General features: G+C 40.9%; 2 protein-coding genes across 3 annotated transcripts; both read right to left on the reverse strand.

Annotated features, from left to right (window-relative positions):
- Positions 1 to 16: 16 nt before the first annotated feature.
- iba57 (iron-sulfur cluster assembly factor IBA57) lies at positions 17 to 2,147 on the reverse strand. Its single transcript, XM_012827842.3, has 3 exons — positions 1,641 to 2,147; positions 752 to 1,095; positions 17 to 536 (listed from the first exon to the last, which is right to left on the reverse strand). The coding sequence occupies exons 1-3, from the start codon at positions 1,988 to 1,990 to the stop codon at positions 145 to 147; spliced, it is 1,086 nt and encodes a 361-aa protein (XP_012683296.2). The 5' UTR covers positions 1,991 to 2,147; the 3' UTR covers positions 17 to 144.
- A 6,618-nt stretch (positions 2,148 to 8,765) lies between these two features.
- Positions 8,766 to 24,124, reverse strand: gjc2 (gap junction protein gamma 2). Of its 2 annotated transcripts, none has more exons than XM_031563185.2 (2): positions 23,946 to 24,124; positions 8,766 to 12,597 (listed from the first exon to the last, which is right to left on the reverse strand). In XM_031563185.2, exon 2 carries the CDS (start codon positions 12,566 to 12,568, stop codon positions 11,315 to 11,317), a length of 1,254 nt encoding a protein of 417 aa, XP_031419045.1. In that variant the 5' UTR covers positions 12,569 to 12,597; positions 23,946 to 24,124; the 3' UTR covers positions 8,766 to 11,314. The 2 variants fall into 2 exon arrangements, with proteins under 2 accessions (XP_031419045.1, XP_031419046.1); XM_031563186.2 differs by lacking the exon at positions 23,946 to 24,124 and adding an exon at positions 14,624 to 15,967.
- Positions 24,125 to 24,133: the final 9 nt, after the last annotated feature.

Raw genomic sequence — 24,133 nt, forward strand, 5'->3', positions numbered from 1 at the left:
GTGGTCTTTTTTTTTCTTGTTGTTGGAGTTGAACAGAACTGGTTAAACAGCTAACACAAAAATGTGATCATAGTCCAAACTCTGATGCTGTGATGTGGTTCTGATGGTTTGTTTTAACTGGACGTTGTGCATTTGTCCTTTGGTTTACTTGGCTTCATTAGGCCACCATTCAGGTACAGAGACCTGCAGAGTCACAGAGCTACCATCCGCCTGGGATGGCTTCAGTGCTAGTGGTTCTTTGGCATGGGCCAAGCGGATGAGACTCAGCCCATGTTCTCCCTTCCCAGCTCTATACTTTCCAGCGGGTTTCTCAGAGTTTGTCTGCAGTGCCACTCCCTCCTGCAGTCCATCAACTGGAGCAGACAGGCGCACAGGCATCAGGCGCTTGCGCACAACACCCGTGTGGTGAGTTCGGGCTGTGAGCTCCTGGCCAATGTAGCAGCCCTTGCTGAAGTTGATTCCATTCATGTACACCAGGTTGGATTCCAGTGGGAGGGCCACACCAGGAGGAAGATCGTTCACACCCTCCGGCAAGCCTACAATCAGACATGGGTAAATCTTAGAGCAACAATAAAAAAAAATACTGAGAAGATGGTCAGTAGATTCACAAAAGGCCTGTCAAATATGACAGAGGACCAACTTTATCTGAAAATCTCATAGCATCACACCATATTCCCTGACAAGGTACACCCAAGGATAAAGTACTGGCACTCAGGTGAGGCCACATCTAAAATACAAAAGATAAACATACCAATTGTATATCGATGCTTGTGATATTCTTCTGGGTTTCCCTCTAGAGCGGAAGCAATTATGTCCTCTGGTTTAACTTCACGGTTCACAATCAGTCTCCACCCCATGAGTTCAGTTCTTGGGTCCCTCTCCAGCACAATATCTTGTTTGTTGTCAGTGATTTCTGGTTTGTCTGGTGCACTATCCTTGTCCACAGGTAACAAAGCCCATATGGCAAGCTCAGGACAAGGGGTGATGCTTACCTTACGGCGGATTTTGTACACCTTCAGATGCTTAAGGATGGCGTCTTTCACTGTGCTGTCACACTCAAGTAAAAGACTGGGTTCTGTGGATTTTTCTTTCAAACTAAACAAATCATAAAAAAGGTGGTGATTGGCAGTTGACCACATAAACTGCAGCCACATTACTATCTGTACTTTCTAAGAAGTGATAGCCTACACATTCTATGACACATAGTTTAAGAGGCCTGGCTCTATTGACAGATGAGGTGGATCTGGTTCACACAATCAAAAACCTTAATCCTTCTATTAGGACTAAGCAAATGCCAAACAACCAAGGCATAGCTAGTGGTTGATTCTGAATCCCTCTCATGTACCCAACCTATTATGAAAACCGGGAAAAAACTACTATATTTGAGTTATGTTACTACTGTTAGCACAGTGACCACCATAGGCTACATATATCAACTAAAACCAGACCTCCCTCTTAATTTCAATGTTAGTGTTATCAGTAGACACAAGACCTCAATATGAGTTGATAAGTGTCACACCCTAATGCAGACATGTGCTAACTGTTACATACCAGCTTCTACAGGATACAATAGTTATCTTATTGGGATAGTAATTCCTACATAAAGTACTGCAACGTATGTAACTCAAACAGTAGCCTACCTGTAAAAGATTATGTCATAGAGTGTCCTTCCCTGCACATTCAGCATGTGTGCATACATGCACCTTTCGTCCTCCAGTTGTTCCATGTCATTTGTAACAAGACCTTGAAGAAATGAACTCGTCTCATGGCCATGGATTTTAACTAAAGTCCTGTGCAATAAACTGTAGACAACAAAGTTAGACGATCCGGTTTTCGACTTATCTTGACTGTAAGTCCTGAGTAGTGAATTTTGAACGTTTGTCCAAACTAGGGTCCTCCTGACTGATGAGAGAGTTAGGAACGTCTTTAGAGCCTGCTTTCTCATTAACGCAGTGTTTACGGCGCCTAAAAAGAGGCCTAAATTATGCATAGCGTATCCTTAATACTCACAGATTCGGTATGTGATAAAAAAAAGATATTAAGATTGAAAAACACTATTACAATTACAGTGCAGACATCGTCACATTCAGGGAGCGATGCGGATCACCATTTTACTTCCCACAATGCTTTGCTGATTGCGCAATAGACGATCGGGTTCATATGATCGGGATACCCGGAAGTAATATGAATTAATGACAAGTTAAGAGTTCCGTTCTGCTAGCTACAATGATCATAGACAAATATATAGGCCGCTATACATCCACATGCTCCGATTTCACTGAGTCGTTTTTATATTTAATTATTTATAACCTAACTATCGAGATTCTAAGTAACATGGAAACAAAACTGTATTTGGTACTTCACTTAGATCATAAACCCTTGAATATAAAAACGACTCAGTTGAAATCGGTTGAGAAATGTAAACACTTCAGTGCTTTTTATCCAGAATAACCGCATCTCCACAGTTTACTGGCGTTTGTTTACAGTCTTTACCTCTCCAATATGGAGACGTTGACATATCGCTGCAACGAACCGAAGCATAGACATACAGCTCTGGAAAAAATTAAGAGACCACTTCAAAATGACCGGTTTCTCTGGTTTTACTATTTATTGGTATGTGTTTGAGTAAAATTAAAATTTGTTTTATTCTATAAACTACTGACAACATTTCTCCCAAATTTCAAATCAAAATATTGTCATTTAGAGCATTTATTTGCAGAAAAATTACAACTGGTCAAAATAACAAAAAAGATGCAGTCTTTTTCAGTTCTCGAATAAATCAAAGAAAACAAGTTCATATTCATTTTTAAACAACACAATGCTAATGTTTTAACTTAGGAAGAGTTCAGAAATCAATATTTGGTGAAATAACCTTGATTTACAATAATAATAATAATACTTCAATTTTTTATAGCGCTTTTCTATATACCCAAAGTCGCTTTGACATTTTAGGACAAGCATGACAAGACAACACTAAAATATAACAAAAAGGGTCGGACAAACAGACAAACAGAACATTATATAAAAAAGAAAAGTAGCAACTAGTCTATTAGTGGAGGGGAGGGAGCAGGGGATGGTCAGGTAAAGGCGAGGTTGAACAGGATGGTCAGGTGAAGGCGAGATTGAACAGGTGGGTTTTGAGGGAGTGTTTAAATAGTTCTATGTTGGGAGCCAGGCGGATGGGGAGAGGGAGGTCGTTCCAGAGGGAGGGTGCAGCGGCAGAAAAGGCCCTGTCGCCCCAGGTCCGGCGCTTAGTCCTGATGGTTTTGAGAGTGTTTGCGCCGGCGGACCTGAGGCAACGGGTAGGGGCGTGGAGGGGGAGGAGGTCAGAGAGGTAGGAAGGGGCCAGGTTATTGAGAGCTTTGAAGGTGATGAGTAGTATTTTAAAGTTGATCCTGTGTTTGACCGGGAGCCAGTGGAGGTTTCGGAGGACCGGGGTGATGTGTTCATAACGGCGGGTGGAGGTGAGCAGGCGAGCGCACAATCACAGCTTTCTGCTTCTTGGCATGCTCTCCAGCAGTCTTTCACATTGCCTTTGAGTGATTTTATGACACTCCTGGCGCAAAAATTCAAGCAGCTCGGCTTTGTTTGATGGCTTGCTACAATCCATCTTCCTCTTGATCACATTCCAGAGGTTTTCAATGGGATTCAGGTCTGGGGATTGGGCTGGCCATGACAGGGTCCTGATCTGGTGGTCCTTCATCCACACCTTCACTGACCTGGCTGTGTGGCATGGACCATTGTCCTGCTGGGAAAAAAACACTCTTCAGAGTTGGGGAACATTGTCAGAGCAGAAGGAAGCAAGTTTTCTTCCAGGACAACGTTGTACTAGTAACAAATTTGTTAATCGTGAAATAAAATGTTAATAGTTACAAGCTAGCGTGAGCAAACTAAGTGTTAGGTTGGTAGTCAAACTATTGCATCTTGGGTTATTTCACATGAGGTTTAATTCTGACAACACCTCACTTACCTTGGACATCATGTCATGAAGTGTCTGTACTTAATGGCCGTAATATTTGCGAAAACATACAAAACAAAATATGATTGTTTAAAAATCAGGCAATCAACAACATTTCTCAACGAAAAAGTAAAGGGCCTGGTATGAAGTAAAGGGCCTAGATAGTTTCTCCCTTCTGGTCAAGTGACTGGTCTTCACCAATCATTGATTAATATTACTTCGTGGTACACCGATCACCTATATTCCCATCTTCTACCGATAGGCTACATTCAATTTCACGTGTCCAGTGATTTATTGTGCACTTGTAGAATTGTTATATTAGGTGAGTAAATAAACGGTTATTTGTACAAATTCACATTTATTAATTTGCCGTTTAAAACATAAGCCCCCTGCCAATGCCTAGTGTACAATGAAGTGTGCCTTTACCTATAAATCTTAAAGGAGCTATCTGCATATCGGAAAACCAAGCATTTACAATCGCATTTCAAATTCAAAATGTTTGAATGTCCTCTCCAGACTCGAAGCAGGTTGTTGGTTGCCAGGTTGAGGACACTGAACCAGACTCGAAGCAGGTTGTGGGTTGCCAGGTTAAGGACACTGAACCTACATGAAGGAGCGAAAGACCAGCTCAACATTAAACCTTGACAATGGCAAGTACACTATAAGTACATCAGCTAATGTATACATTTGCAGTGTTTCTGTTCAATACTAACAATTGGCTGCCAATACTGTTAGCTGCAGGCAGGAACAAATAAATTAAGGTGTTAGTCATTTTTATATATCAAATATATATACAGTACCAGTCAAAAGTTTGGACACACCTTTATTTTTTTGGAGAAGTGTTTTCTTTACTTATTTTCTACATTGTAGATTAATACTGAAGAAAGGAACACATATGGAATGATGAAATGATGATGAAAATGAGAAGGTGTGTCCAAACTTTTGACTGGTACTGTATATCTATTAAAATGATATAATAAATAATTTTGCTTTGGTGTAGAAATTAGACGTAGAAAAAATGTGTTTGCTAGTTTTTAGTGATCACAGGCATGCATCGAGATCTTGCTAGGGGTTTCATGGGGTGTGCGGACGTTGTTACTGGCTAACGGATGAAGGAGAACGTTAACGATCATGGCACAAAAAACGCATCTCGGATTTTTTTCGACAAAAATGCGAAAACATTCAGGACCGACGAGTAAGAAAATGGAGATGCTGCAGCACCTTCTTCTACTTTGTCCACAGTCGATGACCACCACACTGCAGACAGTGTAGCTAGCGGGTCAGCGGCTAACCATGCGACTAACACACACGAGCTAGCCTACAGAGACGAGGAGCCGCAGCCGCGTGCTCCAGCTAGCGTCAATGGATTTGACGAGCTGTGTCATCCAGATATACGTTTTCCTGGGAGGAAAATTGGAACAGAGACCTTCGTGCGATCATTTCAGACAAGCTGGTTTACCGGGTGGAAATGGTTGCATTATGTTACGGAGAGAGACGCCGTTCTTTGCTTCTCCTGCTGCAAAGCCCTAGAGAAGGGGTTAAGACATCATGATGGAAAGACAAACTCATTCATAGTAGGAGGCTTTTGTAACTGGCATAAAGCAACCACAAAGTTTAGCCAGCACGAGTTGTCTGACATACATTCAGAATCAGTGAGAATGCTTGCTTTGCTCAACAATATTCCCATTAATGCTCTACTCTCGGACATTGTTGAGAAAGAGCAAAAAACTGCCAGAACAGTTTTAAAACTGATATTCAGATCGATAAAATTCCTCGGCAGTGAATGGCTTTCGTTAAGAAGCCATAACAATCGATATGGAGTGCTTTGGAAACTTATGATGGAGCGGACATATGCAATGCCAAAATCCGGCGAGTGGCTACAGTGAAGAGACAACTGGATGTCTGACAGCATTCAGAATGAGATCCTGGTATTCCTCGCTCAGGTCAACATTTCTGTATTGTAAATGTTTTATTAGAGTATTTTGAGATACTGGATTTTTGATTTCCAGGAGCTGTAAACCGTGATCATCCAGATTAAAACAAAAAAGGCTTGAACATACCACTTTATGTGTAATGATTATAGAATATATGAGGTTGTTACTTTTTTAATAAAATTACAGAAAAAAATGAACTTTTCCACGATATTCAAATTTTTTGAGATGCACCGATATATATAAGCTCATTTTTTCCCCAGGCAAATACTGTAGCCTAGACTAGTGATAGACCGATAAGGGGCGATGCCGATATTTAGAGAACAGGACGGCCGATAGACGATATATAAAACCGATATCATGTTGGTTTTTTGGGGGGCGGTTTTGGCATCTGAAAATACAACAATTAAATAATGATAATAACAAATGACAAACCAAATTGCTAAACTTAAATTAACATTTATTTAACATAGCAGCATGTGTTAGCATGACGCCTTAGCCAGCTCTACTTGGGATCACTTTACTGGCTGTGTGTCTCAAATACTCACTGCCACACGAAGTACAAAGACTACAGTATAAATGTGACCACCAGAATGTTGAAATTACTTAAAATGGCCATCCCTACTAGTAGCTAATCTTAGCTGAAGCTCAATGCTTACCTGTTCTGGAGAAAATTTGCCAATTTGGCATTTTGAAATGTACTCCAATATTGACCTGCATTTTACCACATCTCTGGTTGTGCAGCTCTTTAGAAGGATGCAGAGGCTTTTTTGGTTGGGTAGAATCAAACATTATCTCTGTTGGTCCAGTTGGTTTGCTTACTTCCATGGCGGTCACACGCTGTGTTCGCATTCTGATCTGGCAACCCAGGGTGTCAAAATTATACTAGAGAAATGGGCAAATGGCTGTAGCATTGTTGTCGGAGAAGCCAGTATTTCAGTTGTGTCGTTAGCATGTGTGTCGTTAGCATGTGTCGTTCTCTCTGATGAGATATCATGTTTATTTTATGATTTACTACAGTACATTTATTACATATTGGTCTTAGCTTGCAAAAATTCTGTTTTGCAGATAGGCTGCATGATACAAAGTATAGGCCTACATGATGATACATGACATAGTCTTGAAACCTATGTCACATCCCCCTTTTTTACAGGATTACAGAATTAGAGAGAGATTGGTTATGTTATGTAGCCAAGACGTTGATGGCTGTTTTTGTATGACTGCATGCATGGTCCCAAAAGTCTACACTTGTTTATCCAGTGCTTCCAAACAGCAGAGTGTACAATGTGCCTTTAGACCATCTGGTCTCATGGTGTCTGATTGTTTACAGATGGGATTGCCTAAAGCTGTTTAATTCTGTCTGACTACACGTCTATTTCACATTTTACAGGAAGTCTGACCTCTTCCAAACAAGCCATAAGCCATTAGCATAGGCCTAATGACAGATTCCCATAACCTTGAGACATTAAGAGTGCTCCCAGCATGGTTTACAGACGTGCCTTGAATCCATGCTATCACAATGACAAAGAAAAGACATGATTGTCCACAAAGAACACAAACACCAAGCCCAGAGGCAAATTATGTTCTACAAAGGTCGCTGAGTGTATGTGCGACAAACGGCCAGAAGAGGGCGAACGGAGCAAACAGATGAGGAAAATGGCTGAGTTTGCACAGGGAGGCTTTTATGTCCTCTGCTGACTGGAGCCCTGGTTATCCCCACAGTTAGCTCCTCTCCAGTTACTGGTAATGCTATGATATAGGTTATTACACAAAAAACAGACGTGTATTAAAACGTATGTCCACTATGTTTGGTTTAGGTGGTTCAATTTGGTTCTGGTCAACGGCAATGCACACAATAAAAAGTGACTTTGTGTCATGCTCCTCAAAATACTCAAACTTGGTATAGCAAATATAAACATTCATCTTGATGATAACAAATTATAAAACAAGATCCTGTCACTTAAGTTAGTGTAATTTTAAATGTTTTATGCTGTATAGGTGCACTTCTGGCAACATTTGCGTTCTTATGTTTGGATAGCAGGCACAATATTAACTCTACTAGCACAGATGTGTGTAAGTCAATAGGGTGATATATTTAGTGCTACAATAACATACAAATGAAATGGTTGATGATGAAAGATATAATGGCCTATATTAGAATGAGAGATGTGGTATCATGATGAACCTTGTGTAATCCTAAATGACCCTGTACACATCTTCACAGAATGAAAAATGCAATATTTCAAATACTGTAAATGTTGCAAGTAACAAAAAGCAATGTGAATTATTTGCATTGTTGTGAAGTGCTTAGCATTGAGATAAATTATTGGTTATGATGGAATAGTTAGCATTATTAGTTTCACATAGTTAGCATACCACAAACAAAATGTATCAGTCAGTGAACAATTTAAAATTGAGTTTAATAGTAGTGCATAATATCTGTATCTGTATATTTAATGTGCACTTTCCATTGGCTGATTGTATAGGCTAGCAAGTTTCACATAAATCCATCACCAATTAATGTTCTACTACATAGATGTGGTGAAGTTCAAATGATAGCTTTCATTCCTATTTTGTATAGGAGTTATCTACGGAAAGACTACATTCTTATTAAATATGGTATGTGTAGCATGCTTCAATCCTGTGTTAAAGCCTCAGTTTTTCTTGTTAAAAACGGAAAAAAAACCTTCTGTTTACATTATAAATAATACTGCATTCATGCATTTGTAATTATCGGAGGTATAAAAGCATTTGTATTCATTGACAACAAAATACCTTTACTAAAATTGTGTAATGTTTTGCACGGCACATTGCAAAATATATTACTTTGGATGAAAGTGTCAAATGAATACAACTAAAAGTAACACAACACACTGTTAAGTTTTCCCCAATATTTATTTCCCACAAACAGTCTTTATTTTTAAGGCACAAACATGTGAAATAATTTCTAAAAGGTGCTTTCCCATGTCTTTTCAATGTTTGGGGAATCCATGTCTTGTATCGTACAATAATAATAATCATAATAATAATAATCATAATAATAATAAATCAGTACCCATCAAAGGAGCTTAAGCTGTCCCTTTGTTTCAATTCACTGTAGCATTGGTGCAGTGTTCAGGCTGTCATGTTAATGGTTCACATGGGCCAAGATAAGAGTTTGTTTACTTACTATGTTTAAACTTTGAGCTAATAAAATTCACCATACAAATTCCTTCATTCAAAGCTAAATCCACCAATGCAACAGTACTCTACTGACCTGACTTTTATTTTCTGTTTTTGGACAGGAAATAATTGATGTGCAATGTGCTATTCTTGCAATTAACTCACAGATGCATTTGACTGAATCAACATTCTCCTATGTGTCTTTGACATAGACCTGTGTTGTAGTGAATTCATTTGGCTTCAGTTAACATGTTTTAATATTCACATTTTCGCTGGCTGGTTGTTAAGTGATATAAGACAAGAAAATGCAAGTAGCAATGCAAGGTATTTTTTGGTAAAATAAGAAATGCGCACACCTTTTTCAGCACCTTAAGTGTAGTTGACAAAGGAGGACATGTTTTGAGATTGATGTTGCTCAAAACAGCATGAAGTATTTGATGGATATGGTCAGCCTATCAGCATAATACAAACTACATGACATAAATAATTGTATCTCTCTCAAATATTGTTTGTCTATACAATAAGTCTACAATTTGTACATAAACAATTCCGTATTTAAAAGGCAGTATTAAAAATTGTCAATATATCAATCAAATCAGAATCACATGTGTACAATCATGATTCAGTATTTCATACTGATATCATGACTTTCACACACTCAAACTGGTGCAAAGTGACACCAAAGAAAATTGCTTCTGGATTGAAACGAACATTTCATCATTCTTATAGCTAACAGGACTGTCGCCAGGACACAAAACTGCAGGAGCAAATTTTATTCTGTTTAACAATTTCACACAGTTTGAGTTGTATCGTTTTTAGGGTGTATCTCACCTCATCTTATTTAGCAGGCCTCCATTATTTGTTAGCTGCTTGAGATCCATGGAGCAGAGCAACAATAATAAAAAAACACAATTTGAGAGAGTCTTGCCTCTGTACTAACCATGGAGTCATCAAATAGATTTTAAGTTATGTCATATGAATATAAAATGGTAGATGTAGTAAAACGGCGTAATTAACACAAATCAAATAAGGAATGTCACATTATTTCAATATTCAATTCTTTTTTGGTAGAAAATTCAAAATATGTTGTCGATCTGCAATTTCTCTAGCAAACCCTGTTGTAAAATCAACATTAATTTTTAATTAATTAATTGTTTCTCTGACAGAGAAGTTTTGGAGCTTTGTGATGGTGTTGTCTCTCTCAGTGGGTCTGTCACTCGACAGTGCTTGTGAATACTTTGTAATGAATATTCCCAAATAGAATATTTTCAAAAAAGAAACGAGGTAACTCTCTTGTATTTGTAAACATGAATGATGAAGGGATAAAAGTCGTTATATGGTCAGCAGTTCTATGTTGAGTGATTCTTTCGTGTGCTTAAACTAAATTCGCATTACTCATAACGTAATGCAGAAAACCAAGTATGTAATGTCCAGATGGAAACACAGATATTTAGATCTTTCAAACCCGAAATCATAATGAACCGTTATCCATTATTGTGATTGCACATTTTTGAGACAAGACAAAAAAATATTATCAAAAAATAAAGATGTAACTCAGTTAATCCACTTAAGCCTAACAGTATTTTTGCACTTCAAAATGCTGAAGTCCATCAACAGATCATGTTAAAATAGTTCAGCCCACAATCTCAAATAATTAAACTTATCGATAATACCCACTCTGCTGTAAATAAAGTGATTTACCTTTCCATCCTTCTGGAAAATAAGTGTTAATAAAAAGCTGCAAACATCTATTACCAAGTCCATGTGACAAGACTTGGATTTATTCATACTGAATAGCACATCTTATGATATGTAACCTTTCTGTGAAATAAATTCCTACTTGTAATATAATCACACAACTGATGTCAGACATTATTATGAGGAAATACTGTAAACCGATATCAGGCTGTTGAATACAGTATATTTAAGGAGATTTATATCTAATCTGATTCCGACATGCTAAAATTAGACCAGTAATATACATGTAAACTACAGAAGGGTAGCACAAGGGAAACACACATTTAAAAGAATACGGACTGGTAAAGACTTAGATTTCTTTTCAACAAGATTTGTTCCTTCAATGTTCATGAGAAGGTTTGATATACTTATTGTAACACTGGTATTTAGGATCAGGCACATTGTGCTGGATCGTGTGATGTTAGTTCATCTTTAGTCAGTAAAACCACCCAATACAGTATCAAATACTTGCATGGTCCCGCTAATGGCCAGTCATTTTGGCAGGTCTACATTGTTGCAGTGACTTTCAGATCCATACAGATGTCTTGCCATTTTTGACTATTGTTCCAGCTTTCTCAGTGGTGGCTTTGGGCCTCGCTCCTTGTTTTTCCTGGGCTGTGTTGACCCGGTTCTGCTCCGCCATGGTGCCCCCCGAAACTGGGCTGCTGGTTCTGGATGTCTGGGGGTTGGTTTTGGTGTTGTATGTCTGAAAGGCCATATCCAGCTGCTCCTGGGCCACCCGTAGGTGGCGATGCAAACTGGCCAAATCAGTGGGGATGTTTTCATCAGGACTTATACAGTGCTGCTCCTGAGCTCCGTTGGCCATGTTCTGCTCGTGTGATATGAGACTGTTGGGCATCCTTCCAGGTTTGTCTGACTTAATGACCAGGTTGTACCCCGGGGGTGATGCCGGGATGTTCCTCGAGTAAGAGTAGCTGTAAGGAGGCTGTCGACCTTTGTTTCTCCGTCTGCGGAGAGTGTCTCTGAAGGCGCCCATGCCCAGGTGAAACATCTCACACACGTTGAGCACCAGACACAGGCAGCTGACCACGTACATGATGAGAAGGAAGATGGTCTTCTCCGTGGGTCGCGAGATGAAGCAGTCCACCTTATGAGGACAAGGGATCTTATTGCACACGTAGGACGGATTGACGCGGAAGCCATACAGGAGGTACTGACCCACGAGGAAGCCGATCTCAAAGACGGCGCGGGACAAGAGCTGGATCACGTAGATCTTCATCAGCCCCTCCTCCATGATCCTCCGCCGCCCGTCGTGTTTCTGCGGATCCTTGATGGGACAGTTGGTCACATCGGGCTTTGCGTCCTGCACTTCCAAAGCATCTTCGTAGATCATCGGCTCGGCGTCATCGTCGTCTTCCTCCTCAAGCACCTGTTCCAGTGGGTGGCTGTCTCGCCAACGGCTGCGGTGGCTCTTTCTTTGGCACCTGCGGAACTTCCGCCGGTCGTTCTCCGACGAGCGAGCAATCTTGTGGATGGCGTAGCCGAGGTACATGACAGAAGGCGTAGAGATCATGATGATCTGAAAGACCCAAAACCGGACGTGCGAGAGCGGCGCAAATGAGTCATAGCACACGTTGTCGCAGCCGGGCTGCTTGGTGTTGCAGGTGAACTTGGTTTGCTCGTCCGAATAGATGGACTCGCCCCCAACGGCAGTCAGCACAATGCGGAAGATGATAAGAACAGTCAGCCACACTTTCCCCACAAAGGTGGAGTGGTTGTGGATCTCTTCCAGAAGACGTGTAAGGAAACTCCAACTCATGGTGGTCAGCAAGTCGTTTCAACTACAGTCTATAAAAAGAAAACAAACACAAGTACAACAATTAGTAAGAGAATGTATTCCAGTTTAATGCAGATCGCGAAGACATATTCATTTGTCTCTCTTTCGGACATGGAATATTGTTAATTGAAAGAATGTTAAAAGAGTGATTATTTGCTTTGATTAAGACGCTTAGGACGGAGTTAGAGAATACTCCAGATGGACTTTTTACTGCTGTTTCTGTTATTCAAAATGTGCAAAACAATTAGAGATATGGCAGAGAAGTGTGACATTTGGCCTCGGGTAGAAAGCTTACAGTGTGAAGGTTCACTCAGGGAGCACAGGTGCTGGGGTGTTGTGGGTCTGACTACATTCTATGGCTCCCTGATTGTTTGCTTTTGCTCTGTAGTTGCAATGAACAAGGGCAAACTAGGTCACACACCCCTGAGAGCATGTAAGGTTAGCAAATCATTTGTCCTCATCCACTCACAGATGGAATACAGTTATCCAATAATTGTTCTTTGTTTTTTAAACTGTTGAATCTTATTTGTTGTCACAGATTTTGAAGTTTTGATTGTTTAAATTGTTTTTTTATTGTTTTTTTATTGTATTGTACATGACGGTGCATGGGACGGAGGACATGCTCCTGTATCAGCCAGTGCTCTCTTATGGTAAGTGTTAGCTTAAGACCACAGTATAGTGAAAGACTGATTAGATGTGTCCACATACAGTACACACAAAAAACAACAAAAACAAAAGCCAACAAAAAAAAATTATGGTCAGGAAAGAAGTGCCACTTTGTTGCGTGTCAAGCAGTTGCTGTAGATGCCTGCATAGGATTTTGCTGTCATGACTTTACCATTGCATTCTGCTGATGCGCAATATGCTGTCTCCCCTGCCATGTGAAGAGGAAGGAATGGCCGACGCCAGGCGTGAAGCCCTAGCGTCTGCACCGAGGGGAGAAAACTGTGCATGGCCACAGATGGCACGGCAGCGGGCAATTCCTAGTTGCGTGAGTTCTTGGGGACATGAGGTGTGTTTGCTTCACTGGAGCCACTTCTAAGAAAATGTGAGAGCTTTGTTTGTGGACAGGGTGCTGCCACGGGGAGGGCAGAGTATCAAAGCTCACCCTTCACCCTTCACTTTGGCACAACTGTGATGCAACGCATGTTCAACAGTATTTCAAGCAGGATTTTTCAAGAAGATTTCAATGACCTGGCCATATTTTACCTCATAGAGTCCCCCTTTACAGTGGCCAGTAAACATTGTGTACCACATATAAATAGTACAATAGTTGAGTATTGTAAATTTGGAAATTGTGTTTATAGGTATATTTTACAGGTATGGTAAGCAAAAGACAGATAATTAAGAAAGGTGGCAATAATTACTAGCTTTCCTGTAAATACAGTGTTTCTGTACTGCTGCCTTACCAAAAACAAGCAGAAAAATCACAATGACGATGATGAAAACATGATTATATGTGCTTTTTGTCATTTTTTATGTAACACTGCATTTTCCAGAAGCATTATGAATTTTAAAGTTGTTGATAGTTTAATACACACAACCCTGTCTGGAAGACTGTAACCCACAACGTATTCCCACACCCAGTTCAGCTTAGACATTTACGAATAAAAACCCTCTCATAGTCCTCACATCAAACTTGATTGCGTGCATATCCACGAGCCAGTCAGTGTTCAAAGGTTAGTAAAAACGTGTCGCAAGGACACTGCTGTGATCAGTTGCATATTATGAAATTTGGGTTTTTTGTACCCTGGGTAATTTAGTCAATTAATTTGTGTCCATAACTCATACCATTCAGTTTCACAACAGATCTGTTATTTGGCAACGCCCAAACTGTGATAGCTGCATCATAAACTGGGAAACACACTCTTCCCATCATACATTTCCCAACTCACACCATCATTTGATACCAACGATACCAAATGAATAAAAATCTAAAAGTCTATAAAAAAAAAAAAACCTTATCAAACCAAGCAGTTGCACTGAACTATTCATCAGGTGAAAGACTTGTGAGATGTCAAGAAGAATCTAACCCACCTTGAGGAATTGCACCCATACAGCCAGTCCAGCCACAACTTTCCCTGCATGGTTGCAGTGCCCTCTAAGTATCACCAGCTGAGTGTCTTCTCTGACATGGCCCTTGGTCCATGGTGATGCTCTCGCCTCCCGCTAGCTAGCCACTGGACGTGTGCATGGCAGGAGCCCAGGCGGCGGTGCATTAGACTGAGGACGTGGCTCTACGCTCAGCCTCTTCCTCAGAGGAACTGAGCCACTTTCCTCCTCGGGAATGCCTCACATTCTGCACCAAGTCTGGTTTGTATTACGCCAGCCTTCTGCCCAAGTAGGAAGCGTGAAAGGGAAAAAAAAAGGGGGGGGGGGGGGAGAGAAAGCCGGGGGGGATTTCTCCTCTGGCTAGCAACCCCTGATTCTAAGGGTCAAGCATGAGGACGTTTGACACTGGGCAGAAACGAGCACCCAGCTGGGTGAGCTCATTAGCTGTGGTCCACTCAGGAGTTGTTATTTATTTATTTTGTACATGTAGATGGCTCTCCTACCCTAGTGTCATAGGTGCAAACTCGCTGTGGATCTCTGCAGAAACAGAATTGTTGTGGCAGCTGTTGTGGGCTTGAGCTGCGCTCTCTCTCTCTCTCTCTCTCGCTCTCTCTCGCTCTAATCTACGAGCAACTGTGTGAACATGAAAACAAAACATACACACATGCACACCCAAATGTACACACACAAAGCTTGCATTTCACTCATTCACACACACACACACATGCACAGCTATTAACTCACAAGACAATAAGCCAATGATTTTGCAAAGAGCATCTTTCAGAGTTTATTGCAGAGAGTGACCACGTTGATTGAGGCTGGCTTTGTAGGGACATGTAAAGCAGAGATGGAACATACTGTCACACACTGCAGATCTGCTAGAGTGTGCCCCACAGATACATTCAGTCATGTCCAGCGTCATAATATTTAGACGTTCCATCTAGGCAGAGAGCCAGAGATAGGAGTCTGAAGAAGGTTGTGGTCTGCGTTGCGCTGTCTTTTCTGACATATGGCTTGTGTGTTTACACTGAAGGCTCTTTGTTAAGCAGGGGAACCACTGTAACACACGATAACATAGTGGCTGTGGCAAGCCTGGCTCTCAAAAATAACTCTGCGCTCTGCATATGGGTAGGGCCTGGCCATTAGCTGAAAGTACTGTATTTAAGAGGATACAATTAACAATGCCCGGACTGGAGTGGGATCAGGAGCAGATATGGCAGGGTCAGGAACAGCTCCAGGGCAGAGGGCATATATATCATCAAATCAAATCAAATCAAACTTTATTTGTACGGCGCATTTCATACCAGGAGGTAACACAAGGCGCCTCATAGAAGAAAAATGGGGGGGGGGTTACAAACAGATTTTCCAGAGATAAATGAACCGATAAATATTACAGTGAGTGATATGCGAGATTAAAGAGGTATGTCTTAAGTGCACGTTTAAAGGTTTCCACCGTTTCAGCCATTCTTAGGAATTCTGGCAGAGTATTCCAAAGGCTGGGGGCATAGAAACTACTAAAAGCTGGGTGCATGCCTGCAAGCTCACCAGTGCTGGGTATGATCGTTTGCAAAAATATGAATTGTTATTCAAGTGGACGTACAAATGGCAAAGCTTAAATGACTTTTACTTCCTCACTGAAAATGTAAACTCTCTTGTCCTGGAATACCTCAGTCTTATTTAGAGACAGTTTTTCAAATAATGTGTTCCCTTTTTGTGTAACCTAAGATAAAATTTGGCAAGTGACACGAACCTTTCATGTCATCTAAGTGATTAAAACACCTTTTATGTTCCCTTGTAGGAAAGAAAATGTACCTGGCTTATGTTGAAATAAGATATCTGCTTTTCGTCTTGGCAGATTTAAAACCCTAGGGCTGTTCCCACACATCTACCTCTGCCTCTATGAAGCTTGGAGTTACGAATTAAATCCAATATATTGGAAATCAAGAAGCCTGGTCTGTCATATATGGCAATGATAGACCCACAATTTTCCGCATTTTTTGTTTTACTACTCTGCATTGTGAACTCCTTGCTGCCCATCTTCCCATCCAGATAGCACATTCACTTGTGGAACCCTCAGATATGTTACAGAACAGCCATTAACATGTAGCTTCCGAGCTTCATGCTAAACAGTGTCACTTGAGATAATCTATAACAGCCTGTAATGCATGTGCAGTAAGTAATCCTTTTGTAAATTGTATAGGTTCTCTGTGACTCTCACGAATTTCTCTCTGTCTACCTTTGCTTAGCAGTTATTTTAGCATTAGACAGGGATATAAAAAAAAACAAAAAAAAAAAAAAAACACAACATCCAGAAATTTGAGAGGGAAATGTAAGTTCAAACCAGCCAGTTCCTTATGTAATCCTTTTTATTCCCCCCACCCCCCAACCATCAGAGTAAAGGACTCGCCCTCATTGACTGGAGGGGTCATCCCCACCCTCAGCTTGAGAGGCATGAGAGAGTGTTGCATGCTCACTGAGCAGGAAGCAGTAAGTCGGTTGCAAAGGATTGCTGCCTTTTGCATTGAAGGCTGTGCGGGCTCCACCCCTCTTGGCCCGAGATGTCCAGGATCCGAAGGCCTTGCCTTAATGTCAGCATGTCGAAAAGGATACATTCAGCATGGCATGCCCCCCTGGTTGGCCCCGCAGAGCAAGAGCGTCGTGGGAAGCACAGTAGCATTTGGGTGTCTGCTGCCCAACCATGTGCTCTTCCTTAAGGGTGTGATGGGAGTCAGGCTAGCACGTGTTGCCCAAGTGGGATCACGCATATTTCTCCAAAATCTCCCAGCCACCCAAAGAGGCAGATGGTCGCTTGACAAGCTCTGAGTGTGTTTACTCCAAGTGTGTGTGGATTTGAGAGGAAACATGTCTTTTAAACAGAAACCACAGGTCCTTAAGCATCTTAATCACCTCTGACAGGCCCACATTTTTTATGGTGGATCAATGATCAACAACCCTTAAGGCACGTTAGTTAAATTTAGATTTGAATATACAACATGTAATTTTGAATATCAAAAGCTAATCATTTACTGAATACATTCTTTTTTTTTGTGTTACCAGACAGACGGGCTATGCTTTAACATAGTATGCTGCGTAGTGAAGTGAGCATCCACCAGCTTGTCTGTTATTTACCCAATGTCATCCTTACGGTTGTTCTTGTGAAATAAAGTTGATGAAAGTGGACTTTGGCCATCCAGTATGGCCAAAGGCCACTTTCATCAACTTTGCTTCACAAGAATGTAACAGATGTAATTTATAATTTTATAATTAATCATTTATATTAAAATTATTTTAATATACAACATGTCATTTTGAATATCAAAAGCTAATGATTTACTGAATACATTCTTTTTGTGTGTTACCAGACAGAACGTTGAAAGAGCACTGAATACTGAAAGAGTGCTATAGAACGGGCTATGCTGCAACATAGTATGCTGCGTAGTGAAGTGAGCATCCACCAGCTTGTCTGTTATTTACCCAATGTCATCCTTACGGTTGTTCTTGTGAAATAAAGTTGATGAAAGTGGACTTTGGCCATCCAGTATAGCCAAAGGCCACTTTCATCAACTTTGCTTCACAAGAATGTAACAAATGTAATTTATAATTTTATAATTAATCATTTATATTCAAATTATTTTAATATACAACATGTCATTTTGAATATCAAAAGCTAATCATTTACTGAATACATTCTTTTTTTTGTGTTACCAGACAGACGGGCTATGCTTTAACATAGTATGCTGCGTAGTGAAGTGAGCATCCACCAGCTTGTCTGTTATTTACCCAATGTCATCCTTACAGTTGTTCTTGTGAAATAAAGTTGATTAAAGTGGACTTTGGCCATCCAGGGCCTTGTTTATGTAACAGATCAGGCACTGCCATGTGACTAAGATGAGCCCTGGAGAAAGAGTGACACAAGGCACCAGCAAAACAACCATGCAACCCCAAACCCTCATCTTCCATCTACTTTTCCCTCTATCTCTCCCCCTCTCAGCCACACACAAACACACTCACAAACACACTCAGACAAGCAATGGAGCCATCATATCAACAGAGGGGCTATCCTGTGGGCAGCCTCAGAGAGGTGGCAGTCTCATTTGTGCACATCTCCTCTGGATCGGCCAGGCCTTTGCCAGCCTCGGGTCAGTGGCCCCTCGTCCGGTTTTGATGGATACTGGAGTCCACTGAAGCGATTTGGAACAGGAGCCCAGAGGCGGATGCCAACATTCCCCGCAACCTTCCCTCATCCAAGCATGAGTCTCAGAGTCAACTAACACTTGCATCAACTACGACAGGGGCAGTGCATGATCTGCAAACACCAGAGCGTTGGCTCTCTTTGGAAATCAAGTGCAATAAAGTGTGTCTGATTTGAAGGCCGACTATGAGTTCAACTTACACCACCCCACCGCACAGCACGTGGTTTTGCCATGAAACGGATGGTGGGAAAGAACAGGTATGTAGACGTCCCCAAATGTAAATTTGTACATACTGAGACCCATCTGTACTGAGTACAGAGGCAGCAAAGGTTATGCAGCCATTAATATAAATAGATGGAATACCTCTATATTTACAGTATTTTGAATTGAAATACCAAAATACAGAAATTGTAATAATATTGGCATTCATGAGTGATGTACAACTATGATCAATCACAGTTTAGAGTGAATTTTTAATAGTGTTTGGATGAATGAGAAAAAAGGGCATGTTCATATCATATCTTTATCCTCCTAGTATGAAGGGCAGGAGACATGGCTACCAAGTTCAGTACAAACATTGCCTCTGGGCTTGACATCATCTGCAGGAGACAGACATGGTTTTCTCTCTTTAAGTGGCCATAACACAAGCATACGGCACATATGGTGGTCATATGGTGAAGATTTCCTATAGGCCCAGAGGTATCATGATGCAAATGTCAGTAGAGACCATGCGCCTATACCGTATGTGTCTAGAACAGCCATTTGTAGATGCTGGAGAATACTGGCAAACAGTCTCACCGTCACTGACATCAGCTGGGCCCTGTGCTTATGACAAGACATCGACCCCAGCTCCATCAGCAGCCACTCATTCCTCTAGAGTGCCCAAACACTTGTAATCTGCCCTCAGAGATCTTGAGGGTAGCTTTTTTGCTTCTAGCAAGTGCAATTACACTAACCTAATTAGACAGAACCCAGTAGTGATGTGTAATGAAAATATATTTCAGTAGTCATTGAGTAGTTAAAAAAGTGACCTAATGCACAGAGGTCACACCACTGACTATAGGATCCTCTGATCCCCTTTAATCGTAGTGAATAAGACAGTCAGAAAGGGTTCCGTCTTTCTGCCTGTCTAAGTCAATTGTAGGCCCAGGAAAGGCCTGAAGAAATGTCTTTGTTTTCAGGGTCACTTGTTTGTTCAGAGGAGTAGAGCTTAAAGTGTTGATGCGTTACTCTTGGATGCCATGACCCAGTGTCACCCTGCCACAGGCTTTTTGCCAAGAGAAGATTTTGACTATATTCATTTGTCTATATTTGACTTTTCCATGGTCTTTTACATAATATAACCGTTGATAAAATGTATGCAATTATAACACCAGTGTTGCATAACCAGTGATAGTAAATTTAAAGGAGCAATATGTAGACATCAAGCGTTTAAAATCAGTACTGCATTCCAAATTCAAAATATTGGAGAGCGTTGTGATTCCAAACGGGCTGCCCCACAGTCACACACTCCAAGTCAGACCCAGGTTCTGTAAACGTTTTACTTTGATGTCCTGGTATCTATCCAAAGATACACACCATTTACAATCAATTCTGTTTCTTTTTTTGAAAAACATCACATAGAACAGCAATGTCTTTCCAGAGAGACATAACTTTCAGGTCATGCATGATCTTCTCAACATCAATCTCTTTACAAGCGATGGAGTGTTCACTACTACACATATGAACGTAACCATCAGGATCCTTCGATTTGTGAATATGTAGTAGCTTTTTTTATGGTGTCACACTATTCCAAATGGAGTTGTAGACACTGTCCTATTCAGGGACTTCAAGGTCTCTGAAATTTTAAAAATTAGTTTTTTGCAGGGAACGAAATGTGCCCTAGTCAATGGCGTAAGGCAGTGGTTCCCAAACATTTTACAGTCCCGTACCCCATGTTTGTAACCGCCGCCGCCACGTCCCCTCCCCCTGCGCGCATATTCTGCCTATATCACTTGAAACTGTGAAATTGTCAGGGTATGTCACTAGCCGCCGCCGCCACTCCCCCTGCGCAGATATTTTTCTTGGGCACAAAAACCCCCCGGCTACGGGCCCCCAAGACAGTTACGCCCCTGAATGGCATACACTTTCACTTTTCACAGACTTAGCCACCAACACGTCAGACAACATCCATTCGTATTCCTCAGCATCTGTCACATTTTGAAGAAATCGAATCAAACTCTCAGATTTCCTATTGTTTGTGTGTTGGGAATAGGCGTGAGAGCCACTCTCCTCACACTCTTTCTTTGCGCTGATGCCGACATTTTGAAACACTAGTCAGACTTAACTGTACACCAAAAACAAACAGAATGCCAGCGGGTGAACATGTCATGACATGGATAACATACCTTTTTTTCAACACATCAGAAATCAAGCAACACAACCAAACTGACCTGCTCATCAAACTGACTTGTCAATCAAAGTCGACATAAATAATTTCTTGAAATCAATAACTACTGTCTATGTTCTTTTTCCTGAATGAGAAAAGGCCAGTAGGTGAAACATATTACTCATTGGGAGAGTAGGTCCAAATGAACGGTTCTTTGTTCAACTTGAACCACTAGATGGCAGTCATTTGAATGACACAATGATGGCTTCTCGCATGATGCTGTATGTTACAGAGCAGAGACAAAGCTTCTACTGTCAAGAACAGAACAAGAACAGACACACTGCTTTACTATAGCATCTTAAAGCAGTGTAACAGAGACAAAAGGTACAACAAAACCCAGCTCAGATGGCTACAAAGTTGCCAGCCCACAAAACCATGAGTTTAAATACCCAAGTACCCTGGAGTTAACTCTTGGGCAATGCACTGGCCTCTAAGATCAGGATGTGCAGCCCTCAGTGTTTATCTGTGTACCTTCCACGGGCTCAAAGGCCAAAGAAATCCAAATGAACCCAGCATCTGCGTGTATCTGCGTGTCGTCACCTTATGTTAACATTAACAGGCAGTGGCAGGCACATAACCCCCATTGCCAGGTGTTGCCACACAGTAAAGAGTTACTAATTATTACCTGTGTGGAGAAGGGCATTTGCCTATAATCAAAAGATTTTCAGGGTCACAAAGAATTAGCTAGATCACATGATCATCAAATGAGGGTGGCATTTTATGTCCTTGGCATAGATTTCAGGCCAATGGCTGAACATGCACAGATACCACAAGATTACACGAACCAAAGTTTAACAGCTGCTACTCTAAGATAGAAACTTGCACTGGTTTGTGAAATGTTGATCTTTAGATAGGATGAGTTCCATAGTCCATATGCTCTTATACCGCAGTGTGTATATGCTGTGGAATATTTAGTCCCAGCCCCTCTATGCCGTTTCTTTACTATATAACAGCAATCCCTACCAACATTAAAACTGTTATCTTCAGCACCTATAAAATTGAAAGATCAAAGACAAATATTTTTTTATCTCAAGTTATTTCGCATTATGCGTGTAGTCTGGAATATACTTTAAAAAAAATTCTGCTGCAGACATGTTTTCAGAGGAAGGCATCAGGTGTTCTGCCTGAGGTTTGGGCACACATACTCCCTGTGCATCCATCCAGCTTAGTCAGTTTTTGAAGCGCAGGGCAACAGCAAACTAAGGGAAATTCATTGAAGGGCAAGAACCAATGCCTTGTTGGGCTGTATGCTGCCAGAAAATGACTTAAATCCTGCTTAGTACGTCACATCATTTTAAAAATGACTATGATGCATGCAAAAAAGACATCCTCCAATATGAATATTGGCAAAGAATTGATTGCGACAAATGTATTAGATATCAGTCTCTTCTATAGATCTTGCACTAACGCTTTCTGCCACACTCTAACAGTTAGAGTCTAACTGCACTGGGAAGGAAGGGGGGGAGGGGATGGAAGTGATCTCCATTATGTCATGGCACACTGATCATCACTGCTTAAAACACCCTTACTCTAATTCTCACATTAACCATAGTAGATGTAAGTGGAAAGTATAAGGAAGAATTAATATCATTGGTATTACAGAATCTAATACACCATTTGCAGAAGGAAACAAATGCAGGTACAACAGCAACAACAACAAAAAAACAACCTGGGATAGAGGGCGACTGACCCTTACTCTAATTTTCACATTAGCTCTAGTATATGTAAGTGAAAAGTATAGGGATGATCAATGAAGAATTAATATAATCGGTATTACAGAATCTAATACTCCTGTAAAAACACTCTTTGCAGAAGGAAACAAATGCAGCTACAACGACCTGGGATAGAGGGCGACTGACCAGGAACACAATGGACTTGTGAACCTGAGGGGCTTCACTACCTTCTGCCACCGATGTCTCATATATTTGCCCAGATGTGACGTAACATGAGACCTAAAACAGACAGTGACCAGCCACCACAGGACCAATGACACAATGTTCGACCTGCAGTGTTTGTTCAAAGGTAAATAACAAAATTACCTCAGATAAACAATAAAAAAACAAAACGGGGGAAAAGCATAATGATTGAACATAAGTGTTCAATTTAAAAAATATATATATATTTGTGTCATTTGGATACAATATCCAAATTTTGGAAGGATTCTGTAGTTAAGTCTGTAACACAAGAATTCATTTTCAGTGAAAACAAGAAAACTATTGCATAAGCCGTGAAACCTGTTTCTCTGTGGAGTAAACAGATGCCTGTGGGCAGAGGGCAGCTCGCTTGTGGAAAGCTCCACAGCCTAGGGCGATACAAGTGCACTTAAGTTCAGGCAAATATATACTGTATGTTCATAAACAAATAAGCCAGAACCATCAGAAGACATCTTCATTACCACAAAGCAAAGCACAGCTGAATGCCTCAAAATATCTATTCTCTACGTAATGTAATGATTCACAAACTACATGTGTACATGATGTTAACCACTTCATATTTAACACTGCACAAAACAATTGTCTGTTATTTATATCATACATGGTGTTTAATACGTTCAAATTAATATTAAGATACAAACAAGATCAATAAAAGAAGGAAACCAAAATGTCACATCTCAAATGATGTCAGAGTCCAGTGTACAAAAAAAGAGCTTGAAGCATATGACGGACACGGAAACTGAAATACATACCTCTCCATGGCTGTTGGTGGGGGGGACGAAGAACGCTTTCCCAATGCACAAGCACAGAGCATCCAGGGATGGCTTTCAGGCTACTGTCCACAACTAAGGCTCCATGGCAGGATGAAGACTGAGACAATGGGTCATTTTTCTTCAAAACCCCTCACCACCAAGTACAGGGAGGGACACTCAGGGATCCG

Source organism: Clupea harengus, chromosome 25 (genome assembly GCF_900700415.2).
Source record: "Clupea harengus chromosome 25, Ch_v2.0.2, whole genome shotgun sequence".
Taxonomy (NCBI): domain Eukaryota; kingdom Metazoa; phylum Chordata; class Actinopteri; order Clupeiformes; family Clupeidae; genus Clupea; species Clupea harengus.

Excerpts from the sequence above, each read along its gene's own strand:
- iba57 (XM_012827842.3), bottom strand. The coding sequence starts at position 1,990 with ATGCATAATTTAGGCCTCTTTTTAGGCGCCGTAAACACTGCGTTAATG. Across the intron at positions 1,096-1,640 it reads TATGACATAATCTTTTACAG|TTTGAAAGAAAAATCCACAG; the intron begins GTAGGCTACTGT and ends TGATTTGTTTAG. Across the intron at positions 537-751 it reads CAAGCATCGATATACAATTG|GCTTGCCGGAGGGTGTGAAC; the intron begins GTATGTTTATCT and ends GTCTGATTGTAG.
- gjc2 (XM_031563185.2), bottom strand. The coding sequence starts at position 12,568 with ATGAGTTGGAGTTTCCTTACACGTCTTCTGGAAGAGATCCACAACCAC.